Genomic DNA, 26510 nt, shown 5'->3' with positions numbered 1-26510 from the left:
AGCAGAAAAGCAAGAGGTTTTAATTTTTTTAAATACTGTTGTTTTAGTAATAAAATATATTTTAAATACTACCTGTTCAATTAAAACACACTGTTGTCCTATATCACTAATATTGTTATATTAGGCAGTGTTCTTGTTCTTGTTCTTAGGAAATATACACACTGAAATATTTAGGAGTCTGAAACTTACTGTCAAATGGTTCAAAAATAATAGTACGTATATAGAGACTGAGGAAATAAATGAAATGTGGCAAATTTAATAACTGGAGAATCTGGGTGAGGGGTTTATGAAGTTCTTTGCACTATTCTTACAACCTTTCTGTAAGTTTGAAAATATTTTGAAATAAAACCCCCACAAATTTAATCATACCACGTCATCTGGGGCAGACCTCAACAATTTGTACATGGTTTATTTTTCATTACATCACGCGGAGAAGGACGCGGTTTCTTAAACAACCAGCATTTAGATGGCTTCAATAAAGCACTGCGGACATTGTTTAATTATTAATTATTAATCCTGTGGTCCTCTATGGAAGGTGATGAACCATGTCACCTGTTGGTTACAATTACTATTTTGCTTAATTATTGGGAAAAAAGCGGGGGGGGGGGGCGGAGCAGTGATCTAGGAAAGGATTCTGGATATCCTGGCTGGTGGGGACCAAAAGTTTTACTGGATTATGAATTAGAATCACGACGCAGGGTCCCACCTGGTAATAGCTGGCTTTGGCCTCGATCATCAGCTGCTGGGTTGAGATCATCTTTTTCCTGCGTTTACACTCTTCCTTGAGTAACTTAATCTCCCCAGCCTGCTTGGCGAGGAGCTTCTTGTTCTGCTCACCCTCGGCCATGCTCAGGCGGAGGCGCTCCTCCAGGTTGTGCAACTGCGACGTGAGGAACTCCTGGGAGTGCAGCAGGTACTCGATGGTGAGCTGCGCCAGGCGGATGAGCTTCAGCAGCACCGGGTCCACCCCCGACTGGCAGTGCGGGCACTTCTCGTCCTCCAGCTTGCAGAAGGTGATGTTCATGATGTTCTCCTGCAGCGTCAGCACGTCCACGGCCCCCGCCACCTTGTCCACGTCGATGGCGCTCAGTCGCCGCCAGTCCACGCTCTCCAGCCGCGGCCGGAACTGGAAGAAGGGCAGGGGGCCCGACGCCGCGCTGTGGGGGGCACTGGCCATCGCGGATCGCGCGGCCGAGGCAGCTGCGGGGCCGTCGGGACCCTCCAGGCTGCTGGCGAGCGGGTAGTAGACGTGCTTCTGGAAGGGCTGCGGGAAGGAGACAGCGTGGCGGTGGTGGGGGAGCTGGGAGTCCCGGGGAGCCGCGGCCGCCGCCAGCCCCGCATCCCCAGGCAGCCCGATCTCCCCGCTCTTACCATGCTTGGAAGCAAATCCGCCGCCTCCGCTGGCATCCGAGGAGCGGGCAGTCCCGTCTACCCTGCCCGGGCCGCCGCCGCCCCACCCCTCGGGAGCGGGAGATGGCAGTGTCTCCGGCGGCGGCGGCCTAAGGTCCGGGCGTCCAGGCCGTTGCTATGGCAGCGCCCCCGCCTGGACCTGGAGCGAAGGGCGCGCCTGCCCCGGAGCGGTCAGCGTGCGCCCAGGGCCCTGCGGGACCAGAGAAGACCTCGTGGGCGAGCGCGTCCACCCGGAGAGGGCATCTCCTGGGCGCTGGCTCTCTGGGCCACTACCCTCCCTGGCTCTGGGGCTGACACTCCATGTCCCAAAGGCGTAGAGAGCCACATCCCCCCGGCACTTTCGGTCCCAGCTGCCAGCCTCCGGTTATTCACTCCTGTCCTCGCCTTAGGTTTTGCGATTAGAAATGCCTATTCATCCTCATCTTATACACACAACTTAAAAAACGTTCAGCAACAAAACTGTAAAATTAAATGGGATGGAGGGGAATTGGCAGCAAAGGGGCAGAAAGACACTTTTTGCGGTATAACAGGAATGTTCTGTATTTTGATTGTGCTGTTTGTTGATTACCTGGTATATACATTTATCAAAAATTATCCAATTGTACATTGAAAATGAAGGGTGCATTTGTCTATTATACCTCAATGAAATTGTTTAAAAAATTAAATTAGTGGCAAGGCTCATTATATTTGGTGGCAGGTTTTCTCCATTTCTTACACCCAAGACCCTTTTTTTTAAATGGAGTCTTTCTTCCTCTATGAGTTGCCTACCTAAATATAAGATACTGATAGAAGTACAAATCAAGGAATTTCCCCAGACAGCAATACTTGACTTGTCTTTCCAAAAGAATACATTCTCAAAATGTGAAGGTTAAAAAAAAAAAAATTATATGGAGGGGCACTTTACCAGCTTTGTACCATCAAGTTTTAGAGGGCCCTGGTGTTTACCTTAGGAACTTGTGTGGCAGTTGCATTCTGTTATCTGGAGAGGCTAAAATATCTCTAGCAGCGACTTGCAGACCACAGGCCTCTCATTCTTGGGGTCCTTTGGGTCCTGCCTGTGGCTACCATAGAGATCAATGAGCTGAGGAAAAGCCACACATTCCTCAATCCACGGGGGAGTCCCTGCTTGGAACAACCATCAGGAAATTTTTTTTCTTTCCTAACAGCCAGATATGTGAATAGAAGAAAGGAAAATACAATTCAGAGTAACTTAAAGCAAAGTTGTAATGTCAAATATTTTTAGCACTTTCCAGATACTGTGAACTAGAAAGAAACCCATATAAAAGCATCCAGGAAGGGGCACCTGGGTGGCTCAGTCGTTAAGTGTCTGCCTTCGGCTCAGGTCATGATCCCAGGATCCTGGGATCGAGCCCCACATCGGTCTCCTTGCTCAGCAGGGAGCCTGCTTCTCCCTCTCCCACTCCCCATGCTTGTGTTCCTGCTCTCGCTCTCTCTCTCTCTGTCAAATAAATAAAATCTTAAAAAAAAAAAAAAAAGCATCCAGGAAATAGAGAACGCACATCATATGACTTCATATAAACTGTACATCCAAATAACTTTTAATGGGCCTTTGGGGAAAAAAAAAAAAAAAACAAACCATTAACGGTTCACTGCACCTGGCATAAAAGACTTACAGACCTAGGTTCAAAGTTTGATTCTTCCATTTACTTGCTGCTTGACCTAGAACAAGTTATGTCAGCCCCAGGCCTCAGTTTCCCAGCCTGTTTAAAGGACGTCAGGATACCGACCTGGCAGGTCTGTGGACTGTGGGCTCCATCCACTGGGCTGCAGGATCAGCGGGAACAAGGGCCGTGATTTCTCTTGCTCACCGTTATGTCCTCAGCACCTGGCAAAGGTCAGGCCCAGAGAGGGTTGAGAATTTGCCAAATGGACACGTGGATAAAGAATGATTGAATGAATTCGGCGTTTAGTTAAGTAAATGTCAGCCCGTATCTCTCCTGTTCTCTGTGTCTCCGGCGTGTGAGGGGGATTCACCCATGCTCTGTGCCCAGGCCCTCGGAGCTGAACGCGGGGGGTGGCTCTCCGCGCGCCCGCACTGCGGTCGGAGGAGGAGGTGCGCGGGGCTGAAGCGCCCATCTACGTTCGCTGCCGCCACTCTGGGCGCAGAGAGCCGCGCTGCGGGCCATCCTTGCCCCTTGGCTGAATCTCGGTCCCAAGATGGCCGGAACAGGAAAGAAGGGGGCACGCTTTCCCGTTCCCTCCGCCCCCCATCCCGGGGCTGGGCTGTAGCCCGGCGCGGCGCCTCCAGTCCCGGGCGCACTGCCGGGTGGCCCCCCGAACCCGCAAAGACAAAGGCCGGATTACACGGGCTCCAGTGAGGCCCCCCCACTGTCCGTTAGAAGGGAAACGGGGAGTGGGGGGCTGCCGCAGCCACGCCAGCGGGGTCTGCAGTGCCTCGGCTCGCGGTCGGGGGAAGCGGGAGGAGGCCCTGGCTACGCCGGCACCGAGATGCCGGGTCTGCCGCGGGCTCCCAAGGGCTCCTCGGCTCACCCCAGCTGCGCGCTCCTTGGCGGGCGCCGGGCGCTGCAGGAGGACGGGGGCGACGCTGGGGACCCAGACCCCAGAAGCGCTGCTGGCGCAGGCGGGGCCCACCGAGGCCGAGGAGCAGCCGAGCGGGAAGCGGCGGGCCGGCTCCTTCTTCCAGGGCGCAGAATGAAGCTTGTCTGGTTTGGGCAAGTTGTGGCGCGGCGGGCCTGGCACCGTTCGGGCCCTCCCAGACTCCCGGTCCGCGGGCTCCTCGGGAATCCCCCACCCCCCTCCCGCCCCCCTCCCCTCTGCGATCTCCCTCCGGCCTCTCCTCTCTGTGTCCCAGCTCCTCTGGCAGCTGGGCGGGACTGTGCGCGTCTAGACCGCAGCGCTAAAATGCGCTCCGCCAATCCGGCTGTCGGTGCAGACACGTGGTGCCGGGGCGCGCTCTGCTGCTGGCGTGGGATGTTCTCCCCGGGAAGGCTTTTCAAAGAGAAACCAGATTCAGTTCAACCCTGCGGTTGGTCTGGCCCTCAGCTACCTAATTTACTATGGGTGCTTTATGTGAATTCTCTCCCAAGAAGAGATGCATTCTAATCGCAGAAGTCTGCAGATGCAAGGAACCTTGAAGAGGCTTTCTGATGCAGCTCTGCGTTTGAGTGACGTGGAAAACGGGATTAGGGACTCTGCATGCAAGCACGCAAGGATTAAACCCACGTAGGTTTCCGCGTCTTTCGGTTATGTCCACTTTAGGACGCAAAGCACGGTTCTTTGTTGGTAGAAAGTTTGACAGTGGCCGGGGGAGAGGAGATGCCGTGGGACAAGAGTAGTGTGACTATATTTTTAACCTAAAACTGGAACACTTGGTCTGACAATTGGGCAAAATTCAGTATTTTAAAATAAGGAGTAATCCAGAAAGTATGCATATATCATTTTAACAGCCATGAGATTGACCTAGATTGAGGAATTTGAGTGCATTGAGTGCAAAATGTTAGTGTCTGCTGTAGCAAAAATTGTTTTTTACTTAGAATGGAGTTAACTACAGAATCTTTGCTGGATGGTAAGATGTTAACCTAAAATGCTTTTCCTTGTGCTTCTCCCTGACCAAATCAACTTTGTACCATACTTTATTTAGCACAGGGCTTCAAACATAGTAATGGCTTAATAAGGCTTTATGTGAATTCCTTTCTTTAGTTTTTACTTGAAATCATTAGGCCTAGGACAGCCTTGCTAAGATTTTTTAATTTGTTGAATTTTAAAATGCTTAAATTTGAAAGTGAATCCAAGATCCTGTAAGAATCCTCTAAAGTAGAATGGGTAAAGATCTCTCGGTAGAATTTTCAGGCATTATGAAGTAGAAAGGCCATTGCTTTGCAAAGTCTATACTCTGTAGCCCTTTGTGGTATGTGTGAGAGTGTGTGTGTGTGTGTGTGTGTGTGTGTGTGTGTAGGATGATGTTTAACATTATTTGATGATACACCATTTGAGTTACTTGTATCCCCGATTCCCCACTGTCGGTACATTACCCCATATATACAGAGTTGGAAGAAATGAACTGGTTGACTTTGGCTTGGCACAGCAGCAATCATACATTCTTGATCCTTTCAAATCTCTTATATCAATTAGCACAGCCCAGCAGGGAGTGGCTATGATAATTAAATAATTCAATTTTACGCAACTATTTAGGGGCGCCTGGGTGGCTCAGTTGGTTAAGCGTCTGCCTTCAGCTCAGGTCATGATCCCAGGGTCCTGGGATGGAGCCCTGCATCCGGCTCCCTGCTCAGTGGGGAGCCTGCTTCTCCCTCTCCCTCTGCCTCCCCCTGCTTATGCTCTCTCTCTGTCAAATAAATAAAATATTTTTAAAAATTTTTTTAAAAATTAAAAAAAGAAAATCATAAGAGAAAATACATTTATAGTACTGTCCTGTATTTGTTAAAAAAAAAAAATCAATGTATAAATGGACCCGCTGTTCAAACCCGTGTTGTTCAATGGTTAACTCTGCTCCATCCAACAACAGAAGAATACATGTTCTTCTCAAACTCACATGGAACATTCAGGAAGATAGGCCACATTCTGGGCCATCAAACACACCTTAACAAATGTAAAAGAATAGAAATCATACAAAATATGTTCTCAGATAACAGAATTAAACTAGAAATCAATAGGAGAAAGATAGCTGGAAAATTTCAAGATATTTGGAGATTAAACAACACACTTCTATATAATACATGGCTCAAAGAAGAAATCTCAAGAGAAAAATTTAATTTGGAACTAAATAAAAAAAGAACTGGGCGCCTGGGTGGCTCAGTTGGTTAAGCGACTGCCTTCGGCTCAGGTCATGATCCTGGAGTCCCTGGATCGAGTCCCGCATCGGGCTCCCTGCTCGGCAGGGAGTCTGCTTCTCCCTCTGACCCTCCCCCCTCTCATGTGCTTGCTCTCTCTCATTCTCTCTCTCAAATAAATAAATAAAAAATCTTTAAAAAAAATAAAATAAAAAATAAAAAAATAAAAAAAGAACTTATCAACATTTGTGAGATGCAGTACAAGTAGGGCTTAGAGGGAAATTTGCTGGTTAGAATCGAGTCACTTTGACTCACACCCAAGGGGGATAGCCCTTAGGTTTGCCTTTTGAAGGGAGAAAGCATCAGAGATTTCAAGCCCGTATTCTGAACCCACCACAGCAACCCATTCCTCCCTTTGGTGGCTCCTGGTGGCCTGAGCAGTCAAATGGCCTGGTGGCAATTTCAACTTACAATTCAATTGAACCACAAATGTATTATTGCCTTGAACTAACACGGATCTGGAAGATAGGTTAAAAACAAAAACAAAAACCCAAACCTAACTGTCAAGGAAGGTGGCTCAGTCCTGGCCTTTGTGGTGGGGTGGAAATCAGATAAGGACGGGGGTGCCTGCGTGGCTCAGTCGTTATGCATCTGCCTTCTATGCATCTGCCTTTGGCTCAGGTCATGATCCCAGGGCCCTGGGATCAAGCCCCGCATGGAGCCCTGCTCAGCGGGAAGCCTGCTTCTCCCTCTCCCACTCCCCCTGCTTGTGTTCCCTCTCTCACTGTGTCTCTCTGTTAAATAAATAAATAAAATCTTTTTTAAAAAGTCAAATAAGGACTTATGGTTTCCGGACATGCTGCACTTTGGAGCCTGATTCATTTATCACAACCGGATACTCATGAGAGTTGGGCTATTTTTACTGGAACCTGATTACCCTGGCCACGGTGCTGTCTGCTAGAATAACCAAGCTCCGTTTACCTCTGGTGGTAGCAGCTTCTACGTGGGCACATGCATCCTGAGCTCCTCCTGCCCCTGCCCCTGAGATCTGGGAGTCCATTCCAGTGACGGCTCTCGCACCCAGCATTCCGAGTCTAGAGAAGGCTTTTTGTACAGAGCTGTCGCTTCTCATGGGAGATGGGTACAGAATGAGGTCACTTTCCCTTCATGCCCCTTCCTTGAATGTATCTTCCTGCTCTGCTGAGGCTGGGAAGTGAAAAACCATGCTTCCCCAACTCCTTTCCAGCTCATATTCTGGAAGCAAATTGGTTTCTGCTGATTAGACATACTCTTGAATGACATCAAAGAGAGACGTGAGACAGAAGCTATTTTCCTGCTGCTGTTTTTGCTGGCAGACAAGGCCATGCAGATCCGAGCGTCAGTAGGTAACAGCAGCCGCCGACCTATGCGTGTCTAATCACAACTTTCAGCACTGTCAAGGGGCGGTTGAGACAGTGGTGGCTTTTCTTCTTATCAGAGGATCAAACTCCAGAACTTCACAGCTCTGGTGCTGCCCCCGCCCCACACACTGCCCCCGTCTCTTTCAGTGATTTTGCAAGCGTCTAGTTGGGTGCAATTATCTTACTGCTTAAACTATCCAGAGCGGCTTCACCTTCCTGCCATAAAGCCATACTGATACCCCTTAACCTATACTTTTCGTTACTAAAATGAAAGTTTATATCAAAGATGTGGTCAAGATGTGCCTGGACTCCGTGAGCATCATCTATCCAATCCTTTATTCCCTCTTCCTCGAGTGTCTGAATTCCTTCCTTTATACTTGGTAAGGGATTTCTGACTTTTGGGATATAACTTGTTGTGGGACAAGGTTCAGTGCACATTTACATTGGACAGTCTTTCCCCAACTTGTTATACTCTGAATACACAATCTCTGGGAGGTGCCCGTATCTATACATTCTGCCGGATAGACTATAGGGACCCTGCTCCTGATCTAGCAACCTCAAAGTCTATTCCCACATTCTCCCAATTTGGGGGGCTATAAGTTAGCGAATTTCTACAACTTCTTCTAGGCTTCTAACTCTGATGTACCAATATTCGGGATTGCCTCCTCTCCCCCTACCAAGGCCATGAGAAATGTAGCTGGTTGCCATAGCAACAGTGTGACTTGGCTTCTGAGGGAAATTATTAGTTCTCACATGCAAATGTGGCAAAGTGTCCTTGGCCAAAGAAAGCAGGGTGAGGAGTTATTCAGGATGGTTCGAGGTCTTCAGTTCCTTTATGTCAGTTCCTCTCAAACTTTCATCAGCATCCTCTGGAGGACATGCCAAACCCCAGAACTGTGCCTACCCCTAGAGTTTCTGATTTAGTAGGTCTGGGGTAGAGCTGGAAAATTTGCATTTCTTTTTTTTTTTTTTTTTAAGATTTTATTTATTTATTTGAGAGAGAGAGAGAGAGAGAAACAGCATGAGAGGGGAGAGGGTCAGAGGGAGAAGCAGGCTCCCCGCTGAGCCGGGAGCCCGATGCGGGACTCGATCCCAGGACTCTGGGACCATGACCTGAGCCGAAGGCAGTCGCGTAACCAACTGAGCCACCCAGGTGCCCAATTTGCATTTCTTTTAAGATTTTATTTTTATTTATTTGAGCAAGAGCGAGAGAGATCACAGAGGGAGAAGGAGAAGCAGACTCCCCGCTGAGCAGAGAGCCCAATGCAGTGCTCAATCCCAGGACACTGAGATTATGACCTGAGCCAAAGGCAGACACTGGACAGAGTGAGCCACCCAGGCGCCCTGAAAATTTACATTTCTAACAAGTTCCCAGGGGATGCCAATGCCACTGGTCTGGGGACCAGTGCATCTTTGAGATGTACTGCATTCAGTCTTACAGATCCTCTTAAATGTTGCCTTTTCCATTTGCCAGGATGCACTGCCTTCTGATCACTTCTCCAACCTTCGTATGAAAGACTCAGAAAGACTTGCGAACCCAACTCACAAAATCAGTTTCCGGGTTTGGTTTGTACGTCCTTGGCCTTATAGCTTTAGATAGGAATCGCTTTTGGTTTTTGTTGTTGTTGTTGTTTGTTTGTTTCTCAAAGTCACAGAAAAAACTGGAATATCACAAAGGTGAAATTTTGAGATTTGATCTCCTTCTCCTGTTTTAAGTTATATGTTGGGTGGAACACAACCATGATGCCTGGTTGTCTGCCATTCTTCATCATTTAAATTGGTCAGTGCAACAACTACTAGGCTCCCAGAGCCCCAACCTTAGTGAAAGAACAGGGCCCGTGAATATTAATGGAGCTTCAGATTCTTTTGCCTCCTATTAGCCAAATGACTCATTCCAAACACCCAACATTTCCCCAAGGATGCCAATTTTCTGGCACCAATTTCCATATTAATTAAGGTTCTTTGCTTGTCAATAACAGAAACTGATTCTGTTAACATAAAGGGGTGGGGTGACTGGCAGGATAGTGGATAGCTCACATTACCAAAGGAGAAATCAATTAGGCTTCATGAAAGACAGTAACCAGGTGAGCTCCAGAGTTCTCCAGAGCCTTCTTCCTCCAGCCCTTTGGAATCCCACTCCAGATTCCAATTCCTGTGAGAGGGAATGGGATGGACCTAGCGTGGGTCATGGTGGTGATGCGCTGTGATAGAGATAGAGTCAGTAGTCCAGTACCCAACACAACTGCACAGAAAGGAGAGGGAAACTCCCCAAAAGGAAGATATTCCAAGCAGAAGATTAACATGTCTAATACAAACAGATGTCTAATATGAACAGCACCAACTCTCCCCTTTATCACCCAGCTCTATGACCTTTATTTTAGGAAAGGTATCCTGCTGCTTTTCTTCAAAACATTCTCTCTCCCTAAACTGAAGAGTCAAGATTTGAAGATGCAGGTATCACAGAACGAAGGATAGCACCTTTATCTCCCTTTGAATAATTTGGATTTTTGTCTCAGGGAGGTACGTCCTCTTCACTTACAGATTCTTCGTCTAGGTGCTGGGGTCTTAGCTTCCTTCGTCCAGATACTAGGATCCTAACCAGCTCAAGACAAGACAGTCACTGTTGCTTAGAAAAGGACAGAAGGGTCTCCTGGGTGGCTCAGTTGGTTGAGTGTCTGACTCTTGGTTTTGGCTCTGGTCATGATCTCAGGGTCTTGAGTTTGAGCCCGACGCCAAGCCCCATGTTGGGCTCTGGGCTCCCCGAAGAGTCTGCTTGAGATTCTTTCCCCCTCCCTTTCCCTCCCCCCACTTGAGTTCTCTCCCTAAATAAATAAATAAATAAATAAATAAATAAATAAATAAAATCTTTAAAAAAAAAGAAAGAAAAGGATAGAAAACCAAATACATTCATAGGAATTTCCCCCTTCTTTTAGGGATATATGCTGTTGCTTGGTGTTTCCTTCTTTCTTGTTCTCCCGCCTTCTAATTTTACCTTCACCTGGAATAGTAAGGGGAGGCAGGGTTCAGAAGCTGGTTTTGTTCCTTGGCCCTGTTCCTTGTGGAAGCCAGTCCTTCTCTCTCTCAAGCACACATCAAGTCTGTATTCCAAAGGGCAAGATGACTTACAGGAACCAATACACAGTCTAGAAGTACCAGAGTGGCTGGCAACCAGAAATTGTATCAGTTGGCTTTCACCAGATTATGCTGAAGTATCAAACAATCCCCCAAATATCATATTTATGATAGAAAAGTCTATTGTTTATGTTTTCCATCAATTGTATGTTTGCTGTGGCTTTGACAAGTGGTCTCCTTACAGGACCCAGACAAAAGAAGCAGCCCCTTTCTGGGACAGGCTTTTCTTTTGGCAAAATAGCCAAGTCGCATATTGGCTCTTAAAATCTGAGAGAGAATGAGAAGCCAAAAGTGGTAAATCAGGCCCTCTGGATGAAGGGTACATGAGGTTATTTTGTACTATCTTTGTAACTCTTTAGAATAGGATATAGGTTCCCCCCAATATCTGAAAATAGGGCATTCCTATAAAATCTTCTGTAAGCCGAAATGATGTAAAGCGAAGAAGCAATTACATTAATTTATATGCAAAATGTTTTGAGCACTCCCGGACCCCAAAATTTACCTCTCCTTAGGCTTTTCTGATACCTTAGGACACATCTTGCTAATGGATGCACAAAATAAACCGAGATAAAGCGCCAATGCTCAGAGACACGTTTCAAAGCTCTGGTGGCTTGGGGCTGCGATGCTGAGTGTAGTTCCTGGGGAAGGGACTTGGTGTCATCACTCTTGGAGCTGATGGTGCTCACTACTGCAAAACACATGCTGAATGCTTTTTTTTTTTTTTTTTAGATTTTATTTATTTATTTGACAGAGAGAGAGACAGTGAGAGAGGGAACACAAGCAGGGGGAGTGGGAGAGGGAGAGAAGCAGGCTTCCCGCTGAGCAGGAATCCCGATGCCGATGCCGGGGCTTGATCTCAGGACTCTGGGATCATGACCTGAGCAGAAAGCAGACGCTTAACGACTGAGCCACCCAGGTGCCCCGCTGAATGCTATTTTTGCTTTTTTTCTCATAAAAGAGAAAATCCTCTTCCGATTTCTTTTGGTTAGAGTAAACAGGTACTAATGTTGGTCTTTTGTAAAAGTGAAGTGGCATATCATGAACTTTTGAGAAGGCGGTGGGGTTGGGGTACCTGTATAAATTTGTCTCATTTAAAGGTGTTGTATGTTAAACAGCTTAAGGTGTTGTATGGAAGTGTTCGATCACTATATTGTACACCTGAAACCAATAGTACACTGTATGTTAACTAACTGGAATTTAAATAAAAACGTTAAAAAATAATAAAGGAAGTCCAGAAGGAGGCGGTGTGGGTCTGTGTACCAGCTCCATGAAGTTATCAGGCACCCGGCTTCTCCCCGCTCTCTGCAACTTTAGATGTGTCCTGCCTCCTTGTGGCTGAAGATGGTTGCTGCAGTCCCCACAGTCACCCTCAATCCGGGGTCACTGCATGGAGGAAGGGGAGCGTATCTGTGTAACATTTAAGTGTGACATAATTTAAATTATGTCAAAATAAAAAGTTAGGAAAAACAAGTGATTTGTGTAAGCACATTTCTTTTTAAAATGAAGTTTCAATAATTATTTTAGCTAGGTATCAGAATGGGATTCCTGACAGTGATGAATCTAGCCATTTAGGACTAGAAATTTAGGATTTCTAGAAGTGTGAAGGACTAGAGATTTAGGATTGTGACAAAGGGGATAATTAAAGGGGAAAGAGGATCTAATAAGACGTGAAGCTTCATGAGGTTATTTTTCTTGGAGGCAAATATAATATGTGAGTCCAGAAAAAAATTTCTTCCAGAATGACTCATAGGAACAATATTCTGGTGTTCTCCGCATGGTAAAAACAGCTGATCTGTGGCCTTTATTCTTAAATAAGTTTTGCTCAAATGCCTTATAGCATTGAATGCTGAGCAATGACTGACCCAGTCCAAATTTTCTCTTATAAATGACTTGAACTTTCTGTCTGGCTGTCCATAGTATTACTTCTTTTTCCTTAGAATTCGTCACTTTTACCTGGATAGGTCTCAAGAGTGACAGTTCTGAGACTATTTTTCCTCGTACAAAGTGTGTTCTTTTAATGTACAGATTCAAGGGGGCACCTGGGTAGCTCAGTTGGTTAAGCATCTGCCTTCGGCTCAGGTCATGATCCCGGAGTCCTGGGATTGAGCCCCACCTTGGGCTCTCTGCTTAGTGGGGAGTCTGCTTCTCCCTCTGCCACCCCCCCAATACATTAATAAATAAAATCTTTTAAAAAGGTACAGATTCAAGTCCTCTTCTAATCTTAGAGAATTGTCTTGTGTATTTATTGATATATGTGTTCTCTTTCTGTATTTCCATTTTCTGCGTTGGGAACTCAGAACTGTGTGTATAATTGGATATTGCTTGCCTGTCTTTCACCTCCATATTTTTTTCTGCCAATTCTTATTTTAATAAGCATTTTTGTTGAGTTAAAATATACCTACGAAAACTGCACAAATCATAAATGCATAGCTCATTGAATTATCACAAAATGAACATACCCATGTAGCCACAACTCATATTCTAATTTTTAAAAACATTTTATTTAATTTCATTTTGCTTTCTTTTCTCATTCCTATTCTAGGTGTTTGTTTTTTTTAAGATTTTATTTATTTATTTGACAGAGAGAAACACAGCGAGAGAGAGAACATAAGCAGGGGGAGTGGGAGAGGGAGAAGCAGACTCCCCGCTGAGCAAGGAGCCCCATGCGGGGCTTGATCCCAGGACCCTTGGGATCATGAGCTGAGCTGAAGACAGATGCTTAACTGATTGAGCCACCCAGGTACCCCAGGTGCCCCAGTCTTTCTAGGTTTTCAGCATGATTCTCCTTCCAGTTTGACCCTCATTGCTGTAATGACTTCTTTTTTTTTCTTCCACATTTTTCCTGAGTTCTGTTAGCTTTCAACTCTCATTGCTATTTCTCCATTTCCTTCCTAGGCTCTTTATCTCTACTATGTTCTTTTGGTATATTGTATATTTATAGGAAAAAGCTAGATACTAAGGATACACTGTCTATAATCACACGATACATGCAACATCTAAATATGTAATGATCTGTGGTCCATCACCAGATCAAAATACATAACATTTCCAATATATAGGATCCCATATATTCTTAACAGATAATACCCCGTACCCAGAGATAATTTCCATTCAGACCTCTATCACTCTAGATAAGTGTTGTTTCTGCTTGAATTTCTTCATATAAATGGAATTATCCAGTAAATAGTCTTTTGTGTTCTTATTTTTAATTGTGGTAAAATATACATAATGAAAATTTATCATTTTAATCATTTTTAAGTGTACAGTTCAGTATTATTAAGTATCTTCACATTGTTGTTACAGTACATAGTCCTTTGTGTTTGCCTTTTTAAAATCATTATATGAATAAGTTTATCATAGTTTGTTTTTTTTTAATCCGTTCTCCTGTTGAGACATTCTCAGTTTGTGGCTATTATGAATAAAGCCGCTAGGAACATTATTGTACGAGGCTTTTTTTGGACGTATGTTTTCATTTCTCTAATACCAATACCTGGGAGGGGAGTTGCTAGGTCATTGAGCACACAGAGACTTAACTTTGTAACACATTAGCAAACAGTTTTCCAAAGTCGTTGTACCATCTCATGCTCACCAGCAACGTATGAGAGTTAACAGCTGCTCCAAATGCTTGCAACCCTCGGGATTGTGGATTGTGTTTCATTCTGATGTAACGTGTAGTGCAGTAGTGGTACTCCTTCAGGTTTCAATCTGCATTTCTTTGATGATAAATGATGTTGCACACTGTTTCATGTGCTTATTGGGCACTTGATTCTGTCCTTTTTGATTACATATCTTTGAATGAGGTGAAGTTTTCCTAAAATTGTTTTTGTAGGAAGTTTGTATAGTGTGTGTTCCATACTTGGTCATCATGTTTCTTATGATCCAATTAGTCCAGGTTTTACTTCTCCCGTGCAAAGGGAGACGTGTAACCGTAAAGCTGTTCATCGTGTGAAGTTTCTCTTCTCTCCCTCTGCCATGGCGATAAATTGCTTCCGGGAAATGAGAGATAACAAATAAGTGAGTCGTGTTTCAGGCCCATATCTTTTGCTTCTTGGAACCGAAGTGTGTCCTAAGTAGCTTCTGTCACCAACGAATGCATCTCATTCTTCTTGTTGCAAACAAGATATTTGGGTTCTGCACTATAGGAAATGCCTCTGACCTTGAAGAAGTCTCTTGCTGCATTTTTTTTTTTTTTTAGATGTGCATTCTAAAGCAGGCATCTTCTCTCTGATTCCTCTGCTGTTTGGCATCACTCCTACTTACTGAGATGAGAGTTGGAGATTCAACATTCTCCTACATTTTGCTACAGGTGTAATTAGCTTTTCTGTTTCTTATTTACTGCGGTGATGGTGGTGGCTTTGGGTGATTTCCAAGAGGGAAAGGAGATACTGACAGGACACTCCCATCTTCAAAGTAGGAGTTTTGATAAATATCAGTTACCAAGTTAAAGCAGTTTGCTTCCATATTTTGCTGAGATTATTTTTTCTTTTAAACATGAACGATGGCTGTATTTTATTTAGGGATTGATTATATTAGAATGATTTTTCATCCGCCTGTTAACTTGATGTATTTCATTGAAAGATGTTCTGATGTTGATCTATCCTTGTGTCCCTGGATCCTATCTTCGTGGTTACCTTTCATTTTTAGCTGCATGAATTTGATTTGGAAATATTCCATTTAAGACTGCTATATCTATTCTCATAATTGATGATTTCTTTTTCTTTCCAATTTTAGCATCAAGCCTCTTAAAATGAGTCAGAGAGATTTTCCTCTTTTAAAAAATACTCTGAAATACTTTGTATAAAGCAGGGATTACAAATCTGTGGGGGCCAGTGGCTTTTTTAGGAAGAGACACATAATTACTAATTTACTTTCTTTAATAGCTATTAGCTTACTCAGGCATTCTATTTTTCTTTTCATCTCTACTTTCAAATTTGTTGGCATAAAGACATTAAGTGTTTTATAAATTAAAACATCTCCACCATATTTGTAGTTATGTGCTTTTATTTTTAAATTAAATTAAATTTTTTTTTAGAGAGAGAGTTAGAGCAGGGGTGGGGGGAGGGGCAGAGGGAGAGAGAATCTCAAGTAGACTCCATGCCCAGCATGGAGCCTCCCGAGGGCTTGATCTCAGGACCCTGAGATCATAACCTGAGCCAAAGTCAAGAGTCAGCCACTCAACTGACTGAGCCACCCAGGCACCCCAATGTGTGCTCCTTTTAAATTCTAGTATGTCTTTTCTCGTATCTTTTTTTTTTTTTAAGCTTGCTCTATTTTTGTCTGTTTTGTAACTTCTATCAATATTGAGCTTTTTGGTCTAGATCTCTCATATTTCTTTGCCACTCCCAATACAGTAATTTCTGCTCATTTTTTCATTATTTCTTTCCTTTTGTTTCTTTATTTCTGTCTTATAGTGTTTCTAGCATCCTGAGCTGAATGCCTCATTCATTTCACTTGCTTTAGCAGCATTCCACAAATTATGATAATGTAGCATTTTCATTATCATCTTGTTTTGGGTAATTTGGAACTTTTGTGATGATTTTGTCTTTACCATGACTAATTTAGAGACAATTTTTGTTGTTGTTGTTGTTGTTGTTCCTAAGCACATGACTTGGAAAAATCTGTTTACTGTGGACTTTCAATTTAATTGCACTAAGTCAAAGAACATGAAATATATGATAACAATTCTTAGGAATTTGTAAAACTTTCTTTGTGAACTAGGATTTGGTAGATTTTTACAACTATTCCATATTTGAAAAAAAATGTCTTATTTGGTAGGCAGAGTATAATCTCTCTCTCTTTGTTAGATAAAGTATTAGATAAAGCTCATTAAATTTTTGCTCGCATTTACTAAGATTTTCTGGGAGTTTCCAATCCTTACTAAGATTTTTGTGTGTGTGTGGTCTAAGAGTTTCTGATGGTGATATGTTTTAAAATGTCTTCTAATTATTAACTCTCTCACTTTGTGTTCTAGAGGTTATTCCATCTAGTAGTAGTTCTGTGTGTGTGTGTGTGTGTATTAGGTAGGTTTTTTTTTTTCAAATTTCAGGGGCTAATCTTTTTTTTTAATTTCTAAGAGTATTTATTAATTGTTGTGATGGGTGAAATAATTCCCCTCACCCCAAAATTCAAGTCTGCTCAGAGCCTCAGAATATGACTTTATTTGGAAATAGGGTCTTTGCAGATGTAATTGGTTAAGAAGAGGAGAGGACATATAGAAGAATGCCACACAAAGATGGAAGTAGAGATTAGGGTGATGTACTACATGCTAAGGAATGGCAAGGATTGCTAGGGGCCACCAGAAAGGAGGGAAAAGCAAGGAAGGATTCTCTTCTAGAGGCTTCAGAGAGAGTATGGCCCTGTTAACTCCTTGATTTTGGACTTCTGGTTTCCAGAACTATAAGGAAATAAATTTCTGTTGCTTTAAAACCATACACTTTGTTGCAATTTATTATGGCAGCCGTAGGAAATTAATACAATATTTTTTGCATCCACCTCTTCTCATTTTGTTTATGCCTGTTTTGTTCTGTACTTCCTTTCTTGTATTTATGGATGTATTATATTGGATGTATTGTATGGATGTTCTTGTACTTATGTCTATAAAGCATCCTTAGTCTATAAAGTTAATTTCCTCTTAAGTGAGTTTAGGTTCAGTTGTTGATTTGTTGCCTGTCTTTCTTCGCACTACAGTTCTTTTTTTTTTCTTTAAGATTTTATTTATTTATTTGAGAGAGGGTGCACTAGCAGGGGCGGAGGGGAAGAGGGAGAGCGAGAAGCAGACTCCCCACTGAGCAGGGAGCCAGATGCGGGGCTCGATCCCAGGACCCTGAGATCATGACCTGAGCTGAAGGCAGATGCTTAACTGACTGAGCCACCCAGGCATCCCTTTAACATTACAGTTCTTGATGTTTTGAACTTTTATTTTGCAGTTCCATTTTGGGTGGAAAGGGAAGTTTTTGTTTATCTGCTTGCTTGTTTTTCCACTTTTCTTTTTTTCTATGCTCACTCTCTCCTGTTGTATAACATTGGTTCCAGGCTGACATTGCAGAGCCAGTCAGGAGCGGCTAGATTCCCCTTTTCTGGGTTTCTACAATTCCATGTAAACAAGTAGTCATAACAGAGCTGCTGGTGGTGGAGTCAGCGCCAGGGAGAATGAGGAGGCTGTCTCTGGGTTACTTTTGGTCCCTTCCTAGATCTAAAACATAGGCTAGTATTGCCATGGCTTCTCCTTACACGTGACTTTGTGGGGGTTTTTTTCCCCCCTACTTTTAGTCCATGGAAATGTTTATCTTGGCTTATGCTCTAGCGAGGTCCTTTTGTTTGCTTGTTTTCTCATTTTAGTTTCCACATCACTGCTATGAATTTGAAATAGAGGTTCAACGAGTGAACCTTTTGTGTCTTCTTGCCAGTGGGCCTTTGCAGAGCCTATCAAAAATATTTTAGGCTACACTTTTATATTGCAATTGAGTAGAAATTAAGTGAATGAATGTAACCTGATTACTCACCTGGTCCTACTCCCATCTATCCCATCTATTACCCCCCCCCCCATACATGCCAAATTTGTAGGCTGCTCTCCATCTCTATCTCTGCTGTTACCACCATACTTCAAGCTACCATCACCTTTCATCTGGAATGCGGCAAGAGCCGCCTAACTGCGCACGCTGCTTATCCCTCTATAATCTGTTGCTTATACAGCCCCGAGAGTGATCGCTTGTAAACCTAAATCCAATCATGTCAGCCCTTTGTTAAAACCCTCTGGTGATTTCATTGTTCAGTAGAATAAGAGGAAGCCTCTCTTGTAGTGGCCTAGATGGCACTGTAAGATCTGGCTTCTGTCTGCCTCCTGACGTCATGTCATCCTGCTGCCCCGCCCCCCTTCCCCCCAGCTTATCACATTTCAACATGCTATTCCTTTTTTTTTTTTTTAAGATTTTATTTATTTATTTGAGAGAGAGAATGAGATAGAGAGATCATGAGGGTCAGAGGGAGAAGCAGACTCCCCGCTGAGCAGGGAGCCCGATGCGGGACTCGATCCAGGGACTCCAGGATCATGACCTGAGCCGAAGGCAGTCGCTTAACCAACTGAGCCACCCAGGCGCCCCATGCTATTCCTAAAACACACTAAGATTGTTTCCATTTCAGAGCCTCTGTATTTGCTAATTCCTCTGCTAGGCTCCTAAACCGGCTGGCTGCTTTTCCTAAATCAGGCCTCATTCTCTGTCCTCCCCCTCTACCCCCATTCATGAGCAGTCCTATTGTCTCTGCCTCCAAGATACCTTCCAAATCCTACCATTTTTTTCCATCTTCACCATTACCATCTTGGGTATAAAACCTGCTACCTGTTAACTCTGTTACTGTCCTTGCTCACTGAAAAAGATATATCAGGGCTTATTGACTATCGGGGTGCCCCAACAGACTCCCTAGTGCCTTTGAAGTTATGTGGAGTCATGTCACTAATTATGGCCAATGGAAATGTAAATGGCATCTGTCACTTCTGGATTCAAGCTCTATTTTTCTTTCCATGCCTGGGCAACCACAAGACGTTGGCTACGTTATTACGGTATTCACTACTTGTAGAGGGTTGTGCAGGATTTGCGTTGTAGGGAGTTTCACAGGAAGTATGTTGGAATCTGTGTGCTTTGACTGTGCCCCAGAAATTTTGGTATGTTGTATTTTCATTTTTATTCAGTTCTGATATTTTGTAATTTCCCTCAAGACTTCCCTTTTGACCCATGGGTTACTTAGAAGTGTGTTGTTTTCAAGTATTTGGAGATTTTTCCTCTTACCTTTCTGTTATTGATTTCTAGGTTCATTGTAACATGGTCAGAGAACATACTTTATATAATTTAAGTTCTTTTATAATTGCAATTATTTTAAATTGGTTAAGGTTTGTTTTATGATGTAGGATATTGTTTATCTTGGTGAATGTTCCATGAGCACTTAGAAAGAATGTGTATTTGGTAGAGTGTTCTATAAATGTTGATTATATTCAGTTGGTTGATGAACAATTCTATTGATTTTCCCTGCTGATTTTCTGTCTACTCATTCTAGTTATTACTGAGAGAGGAATGTTGATGTCTCCAACTAAAATTGTGAATTTGTTTCTTTTGCCTTTCAGATCTGCTAGTATTTTGCTTCATGTATTTTGAAGCTCTTTTGTTAGGTGTGTATCAATGTAGAAGAGGATTTTAGCCTAAAGATCAGACCTTTTATTTTAACAGGTATAAATAGGTATTTAAGGTATGCAATAAAATGAGCATGACATACCTGTCACATTTTATTGCTTAGAATGGAGCTAAATATAAAAGCAAGGTGACAAAGAGAAATGTTAAATATAAATAGTAACCAAATTTGAGAATTGGAGCAGTTGTATCCAATGTTACACAACTCAGCTCAGGAAGCACTCATCAAGGCCACATGTAACAGGTATAAATTGAACTGTTATAAGGGTCTTCAAAATCTGTGAACACAGCAACAGAACCCACAGTTCATGAAGGAGATTTTCATTCCCGTAAGTGGGGGAGAACTTAGTCCTGGGCCTTTCACAAGTAAACATCCAGGGGCTTTTCCCAGGTGGATTCGAGATTCTTTTCTCCATCTCAATGTGGTACCCAGCTGTGGCCCTCGTCCTCCTGGCAACGCCCCCCGCCCCCCACCAGGAGGCCCCTCTGGTGATTTTATTAATTGCAATTATTTTAAATTGGTTAAGGTTTGTTTTATGATGTAGGATATGGTTTATCTTGGTGAATGTTCCATGTGCACTTAAAAAGATAATCTTCTCATTGAATCGATCCTTTTATTATTATGTAATGTCCCTCTTTATCCCTGGTAATTTCGTTTTTCTTTGAATTCTATTTTGTTTGATATTAATCAGTCATTCTAGCATTCTTTCTTTTTTTAATGTGTTTTTCCACAGCTGTACAGAGATTTAGTAAATTTTTAAAAATTGTGGTGAAAAATGCATAGCAAAATTAGCCACATTAACCACTTTTAAGCATACAGTTCAGTAGTATAAGTATATTCACATTGTTGTGCAATAGAACTTTATCATAATGTAAAATTGAAACAATAGCTCCCCATTTCTTCTTCCCCCAAGCCCCCGGAGATCCCAATTCTACTTTGGTTCTATAGGTTTGACAACTTTATTTATTTATTTATTTAATATTTTATTTATTTATTTGACAGAGAGAGACACAGCGAGAGAGGGAACACAAGCAGGGGGAGTGGGAGAGGGAGAAGCAGGCCTCCCGCGGAGCAGGGAGCCTGATTCGGGGCTCGATCCCAGGACCCTGGGATCATGACCTGAGCCGAAGGCAGACGCCTAACGACTGAGCCACCCAGGCGCCCCAACTACTTTAGATATCCACTCCAGGGTTCTTTTGATTAGTGTCTGAATGATAAATATTTTTTCCATCTCTTTACTTTTTTTTTTTTTAGGAGAGAGAGAGAGTGCACACACATGAGCAGAGGTAGGAGGGACAGAGGGAGAGGGAGAGAGAGAATCCCATGTGGGCTCCACACTCAGCATAGAGTCTGATGCAGGGCTTGATCTCACAACCCTGAGATCATGACCTGAGCTGAAATCAAGAGTCAGACACTTAACCTACTGAGCCACCCATGGGCCCCTCCATCCCATTACTTTTTTTATTTTTTATTTTTTTAAAGATTTTATTTATTTATTTGAGAGAGAGAGAGAGAGAGCACATGAGAGGGGGGAGGGTGAGAGGGAGAAGCAGACTCCCTGCTGAGCAGGGAGCCTGATGTGGGACTCGATCCCGGGACTCCAGGATCATGACCTGAGCCGAAGGCAGTCGCTTAACCAACTGAGCCACCCAGGCGCCCCCATTACTTTTTTTTTTAAAAAAGAACTCTATTGAGTTATAATTGATATAATTTACCCATTTAAAGTGTACAATTAAATATTTTTAAGTATATTCATAGATATGTGCAACCATTACCACTACCTAATGTAAGAATATTTTCATTACTCTCAAAAGAAACCCTATACACATTAGTAGTCACTCCCTATTCTTCCTTACTCCCAGCCCCGAATACCACTAACCTTCCTGCCCGTATAGATTTACCTATCCTGGTTATTTCACATAAATGGAAGCATACAATTTTGTGACCAGTTTCTTTCACTTACCATAATCTTCTTCAAAGTTCATTCATGTATTAGCATGTATCAGTACTTTATTCCTTTTTTTAAAAAAGAGATTTTATTTGAGGGGCACCTGGGTGGTTCAGTTCTTAGGCGTCTGCCTTCGGCTCAGGTCATGATCCCGGGGTCCTGGGATCGAGCCCCACATTGGGCTCCCTGCTCGGCGGGAAGCCTGCTTCTCCCTCTCCCACTCCCCCTGCTTGTGTTCTTGCTCTTGCTATCTCTCTCTGTCAAATAAATAAATATTTTTTAAAAGATTTTTTTTTTAAAGACTTTATTTATTTATTTGACAGAGAGAGACACAGTGAGAGAGGGAACACAAGCAGGGGGAGCGAGAGAGGGAGAAGCAGGCTTCCTGCAGAGCATGAAGCCCAATGTGGGGCTCGATCCCAGGACCCCGGGATCATGACCTGAGCCGAAGGCAGACACTTAACGACTGAGCCACCCAGGCGCCCTTAAAAAAGATTTTATTTGAGAAAGAACAAGAGAGAGCTCCCCACCCCCAGCACAAGTGGGGGGAGGGGCAAAGGGTGAGGGAGAAGCAGATCCCTGCTGAGTAGGGAGCACAACAAGGGGCTCAATCCCTGGACCCCGGGGATCATGACCTGAGCCAAAGGCAGACGCTTAACCGACTGAGTCACCTAGGTGCCCCACTTTATTCCTTTTTTATAGTCAAATAATATTTTATTGTATGGATCTAACACAGTTTATGCACTCTCTTGTTGATAGACACCTGAGTTGTTTCTCCTTTGACTATTATGAACATATAATAGCTAGGAACGTCTGTGTAGCAAGATTTTGTGTGAACACGTTTTCAATTCTCTTAACTGGAGACGAATTTCTGGGTCATATAGTAATTCTATATTTAACACTTTGATGTTTGTTTTCTAAAGTGGCTGTGCCATTTTACATTCCCAATAGCAGTATGTGAGAGTTCCCATTTCTCCATATCCTCATCAACTCTTGCTATTGCTCATCTTGATTATAGCCATCAAGGTGGGTATGAAGTGGCATCTCATTGTGGTTTTGAATTGCATATCCCTAATGGCTAATGATATGGAGTATCTTTCCATGTACTTATTGGTCATTTATATATATTCTTTGGAAAAATGCCTATTCAGATTCTTTGCTCATTTTTTAATTGGGTTGTCTTTTTATTCTTGAGTCATACACACACACACACACACACCATCTGGATACAAGTCCCTTATCAAATATATGATTTGCATTTTTTTCTCCCATTCTGTGTATTGTCTTTCCGTTTTCTTGATGGTGTCCTTCGGGGCACAAAAATTTTAAATTTTTATGAAATCCACTTTAATTTTTCCTCTGTGTGTGTACTTTTGATGTTGTATCTAAGAAGCCTTTATTTACCCTAAGAATATGAAGATTTACTACTCTTATATGAGTTATATAGTTTTAGATTTTACATTTAGGTCTACAATCCAACTTGAGTTAGTTTTTGTGTGTGGTCTAAGGAAAGGGTCCAACTTCATTCTTTTGCACATGGATATAGAGTTGTCCCAGCATCATTTGTTGAAGTGACTACCTTTGCCCCATTGAATTATCTTGGCATCCTTGTTGAAATCAATTGACCATAAAGTGAGGTTCATCATACCATGTAGACAGCTTATAATTGATTCATGTTATTTCTTTTATTATCCATTTTGACATTATCTGTCATTTAATTATTTTGTTTATAACATTTACATTTAATACAATTGTTTCTATGCTCGGATTTAGATGTAAGGATATAACTTAGATATGAGATCTGGAAAATAATAAAGCTCTATGATTTGTGTTATAAGAATTTCACAAGAAACCTTTTTAAAGACATTGACTATTAGAATTTCACTTAATTCAGAAAGTTTGTTTTGAAGAGTTGCATTGCATATAAAACATATTGTATTGGGGCGCCTGGGTGGCTCAGTTGTTAAGTGTCTGCCTTCGGCTCAGGTCATGATCCCAGGGTCCTGGGATCGAGCCCTGCATCGGGCTCCCTGCTCAGCGGGAAGCCTGCTTCTCCTTCTCCCACTCCCCCTGCTTGTGTTCCCTCTCTCGCTGTGTCTCGCTATGCCTCTCTGTCAAATAAATAAATAAAATCTTAAAAAAAAACATAAAAAAAAATATTGTATTATCATTGATTTCATATAATCAAATCAGAAGAAATAGAGCTTTCTCTGTTTTTAAATTTTTTACTGAGATATAACTGACATATAACATTGTATTAGTTGTAGGTGTACAATGATTTGATATATGTACACATTGCAAAACGATTATAAGTTTAGTTAACACCTATCACCACATAGTTACACTTTTTTTCTCGTGATGAGGACTTTTAAGATCCATTCCTTTAGGGGTGCCTGGGTGGTTCAGTTGGTTGGATGTCTGCCTTTGGCTCAGGTCATGACCTCAGGGTCGTTTGATGAGCCCCCCATCGGGCTCCCTGCTCAGCCAGGAGCCTGCTTCTCCGGCTTCCTTTGCCCCTCCCCCTGCTTGTGCTCTCACTCTGTCTCTCAAATAAATATATAAAATCTTAAAAAAAAATCAGTTCCTTTAGCAACTTTCAAATATACAATATAGTATTGTTAACTATAGTCTCCATGTTGTACATTATATCCACAGGACTTATAACTGGATGTTTGTTTGAACTTTTTGATCACCTTCACCCATTTCTCCCTTCCCCACTTTGGCAACCACCAATTCCTTCTCTATATCCATGAGTTTTTTTTAGATTCCACATATAAGTGAGATCATACAGTATTTATCTTTCTCTGACTGACTTATTTCACTTAGCATAATGCACACAAGGTCCATACATGTTGTTGCAAATGGCAAGATTTCCTACTTTTTAGGGCTAAATAATAGTCCTGTGTGTGTGTGCACATGTATGTGCATGCATGCCACATTTTCTTTATCCATTCATCTATTAATGGACACTTAGGTTGTTTCCATGTCTTGGCTATTTTAAGTAATGGTGCAATGAACATGGGGGGTGGACACAGAGCAGTTTGCAAAAAATCAATTATTCATTCCAACTGCCCAAAGATTCATGTATTTATCATAAATATTACATGAACGTTTAACTCATTTTTATACTTATTGGTAAACTAATAAGTTTGCATTTGACAATAAACACAGAAAAGCATTACTCTTTTACTCCAGCTAAAACATCACTGGTGTAGAGTGTGCACTTCGGATTGTGCTGGGGACGCCGGAGGAAATGGCCTTGGACAAACTTAACGCTAAATTGAGTAACTTGAGTCTTATCTCGTTCAAGTTTCTCTCTCTCTTGTTGAGTTTCCTCTGATGAACACAAGATGCAAGATCCGTTCTAACAGGACTCTCCTGCCGCCCCCCCCCCCCCGCCAGCCCCCCGTTGACGTGCGCTACAGTCCCCAGAGCCCCTTGCTCTCTTAGCTGCTGTGCCTCCTGGTTTCTTCTTCGCAGAATCTTCCAGAATTGCTCTCTTTCCTGGGCACGCTGGCCAGTGGTGGGGAGGGGTGTTCCAGGCTTCCAAGCCATTCTCCCGGGCCTCAGGTCACGAAGATCCTTCTCGGCTGTCCCTGACCTGCTTCGACCTCCATCAGCTCCTCCTACTCTACAGAGCTCCGGCCTCTGGCCGTTTCTCGCGCACTCTTCAGTGGAGGCTGTGCTCCTTCCGAGACGCTCGGCTTGGCGGTAGCAGCTCTGTGAAGCGTGCTGTTCACCGGTCCATTCCGAGACCTCCACTCCAGGCGCTCGGGCTTCCTGGGACGACGCTTGGCTCTTTATTCGCGGACGCGGCGGCTTCACCTTCCTCTCTAAACAGCACACCGGAAAACCTCCTCCTCGCTAACCTACCAGCTCCGGGAGCGACCCGAAAAGGCATCCGCGGGCTGCGCATGCGGACTCGGCGGCCGCCACACAGACGCCCCGCGGCCGCCTCCCTCCGACCCGCCACGGCCGTTTGGAGCTCCCTGACAGCTCCACGACCAGCGGACGCAGCCTCGTCCCGTGCCTCCACGTTGTCCTATCAGAGATGGGGCGGGGCGGCGGCCCCCGCAGCCTATCAACGCGAACCACGACCCCGGCGAGCCCAGTAGGAGAGCAGCCGGGAAGAAGGCAATTGGGCGGCAGCTGCGCTCGGGGCGTAGCGTCGCCCGGGCCCCGCCCACCGCTGCCTTCCTCCGGTGGGCGCCAGCTGCCGCTTAGGCCTGAGCGAGAGCCGACGGCGGGCGGGCGCAGCTGCAGCTTGAGCGCCGGCGGGGCTGGTGGGCCCCGCACCCTCTCTCGTCCTCGCCGCCCGCGCCCTCGGACATGGTGGCCCCCGGCTCTGTGACCAGCCGGCTGGGCTCGGTGTTCCCCTTCCTGCTGGTCCTGGTGGACCTGCAGTACGAAGGTGAGTCCTGTCCTGCCCTGGCCGGGGGAGGTGGGCGCCCGGGCCAGGCCCCCTGGCGCTTCCCCGCCTGCATCCGGGCGCGAGTCTCGGGGCGGCTGGCGGGAGCCGGGGAGTCCGCGCGGCCCGGCTGGGCCTGAGACCGCCCCTGGGCGGGGGCCGGCACCCGATTCCGGGTTCGTCTGGGGAAGAGCTGGTGGGACCGGCGGGCCGCCCGGCGGGGACGGACGGGTTCGGAGTGAGGAGCAGGGCCGAAGGAGGTC

At 44.1% G+C, this 26510-nt stretch overlaps 2 protein-coding genes across 5 annotated transcripts in view; one reads left to right on the top strand and one right to left on the bottom strand.

Moving 5' to 3' along the window:
* Nucleotides 1-4193, bottom strand: part of DZIP1 (DAZ interacting zinc finger protein 1) — a 46593-nt gene extending 42400 nt beyond the window's left edge. For 2 of the 3 annotated variants that reach the window (XM_036080091.2, XM_036080092.2), the window contains exons 1-5: nt 3922-4193; nt 3159-3256; nt 2356-2569; nt 1372-1600; nt 707-1264 (exon numbers count right to left, since the gene is read on the bottom strand). In XM_036080091.2, the coding sequence (XP_035935984.1) occupies nt 707-1264; nt 1372-1407 (594 nt within the window). In that variant the 5' untranslated portion in view covers nt 1408-1600; nt 2356-2569; nt 3159-3256; nt 3922-4193. The remainder of the gene's footprint in view (nt 1-706; nt 1265-1371; nt 1601-2355; nt 2570-3158; nt 3257-3921) is intronic. The other variant, XM_036080090.2, reaches the window with a different exon arrangement.
* Nucleotides 4194-4425: 232 nt separating this feature from the next.
* The window catches only part of DNAJC3 (DnaJ heat shock protein family (Hsp40) member C3), an 88285-nt gene continuing 66200 nt past the window's right edge, over nt 4426-26510 (top strand). The window contains exon 1 of one of the 2 annotated variants that reach the window (XM_078070186.1): nt 4426-4614. Coding sequence is in view for 1 of the 2 variants with exons in the window: in XM_036080089.2 (XP_035935982.1) it covers nt 26169-26250 (82 nt within the window). In the remaining variant the exon portion in view is untranslated. Of the gene's footprint in view, nt 4615-26019; nt 26251-26510 lie in introns of those variants that run through there. The other variant, XM_036080089.2, reaches the window with a different exon arrangement.

Source organism: Halichoerus grypus, chromosome 4 (assembly GCF_964656455.1).
Source record: "Halichoerus grypus chromosome 4, mHalGry1.hap1.1, whole genome shotgun sequence".
In the NCBI taxonomy this organism is placed as follows: Eukaryota; Metazoa; Chordata; class Mammalia; order Carnivora; family Phocidae; genus Halichoerus; species Halichoerus grypus.
The sequence above is the reverse complement of the archived record's forward strand: the minus strand, read 5'-3'. Positions and strand labels throughout refer to the sequence as shown.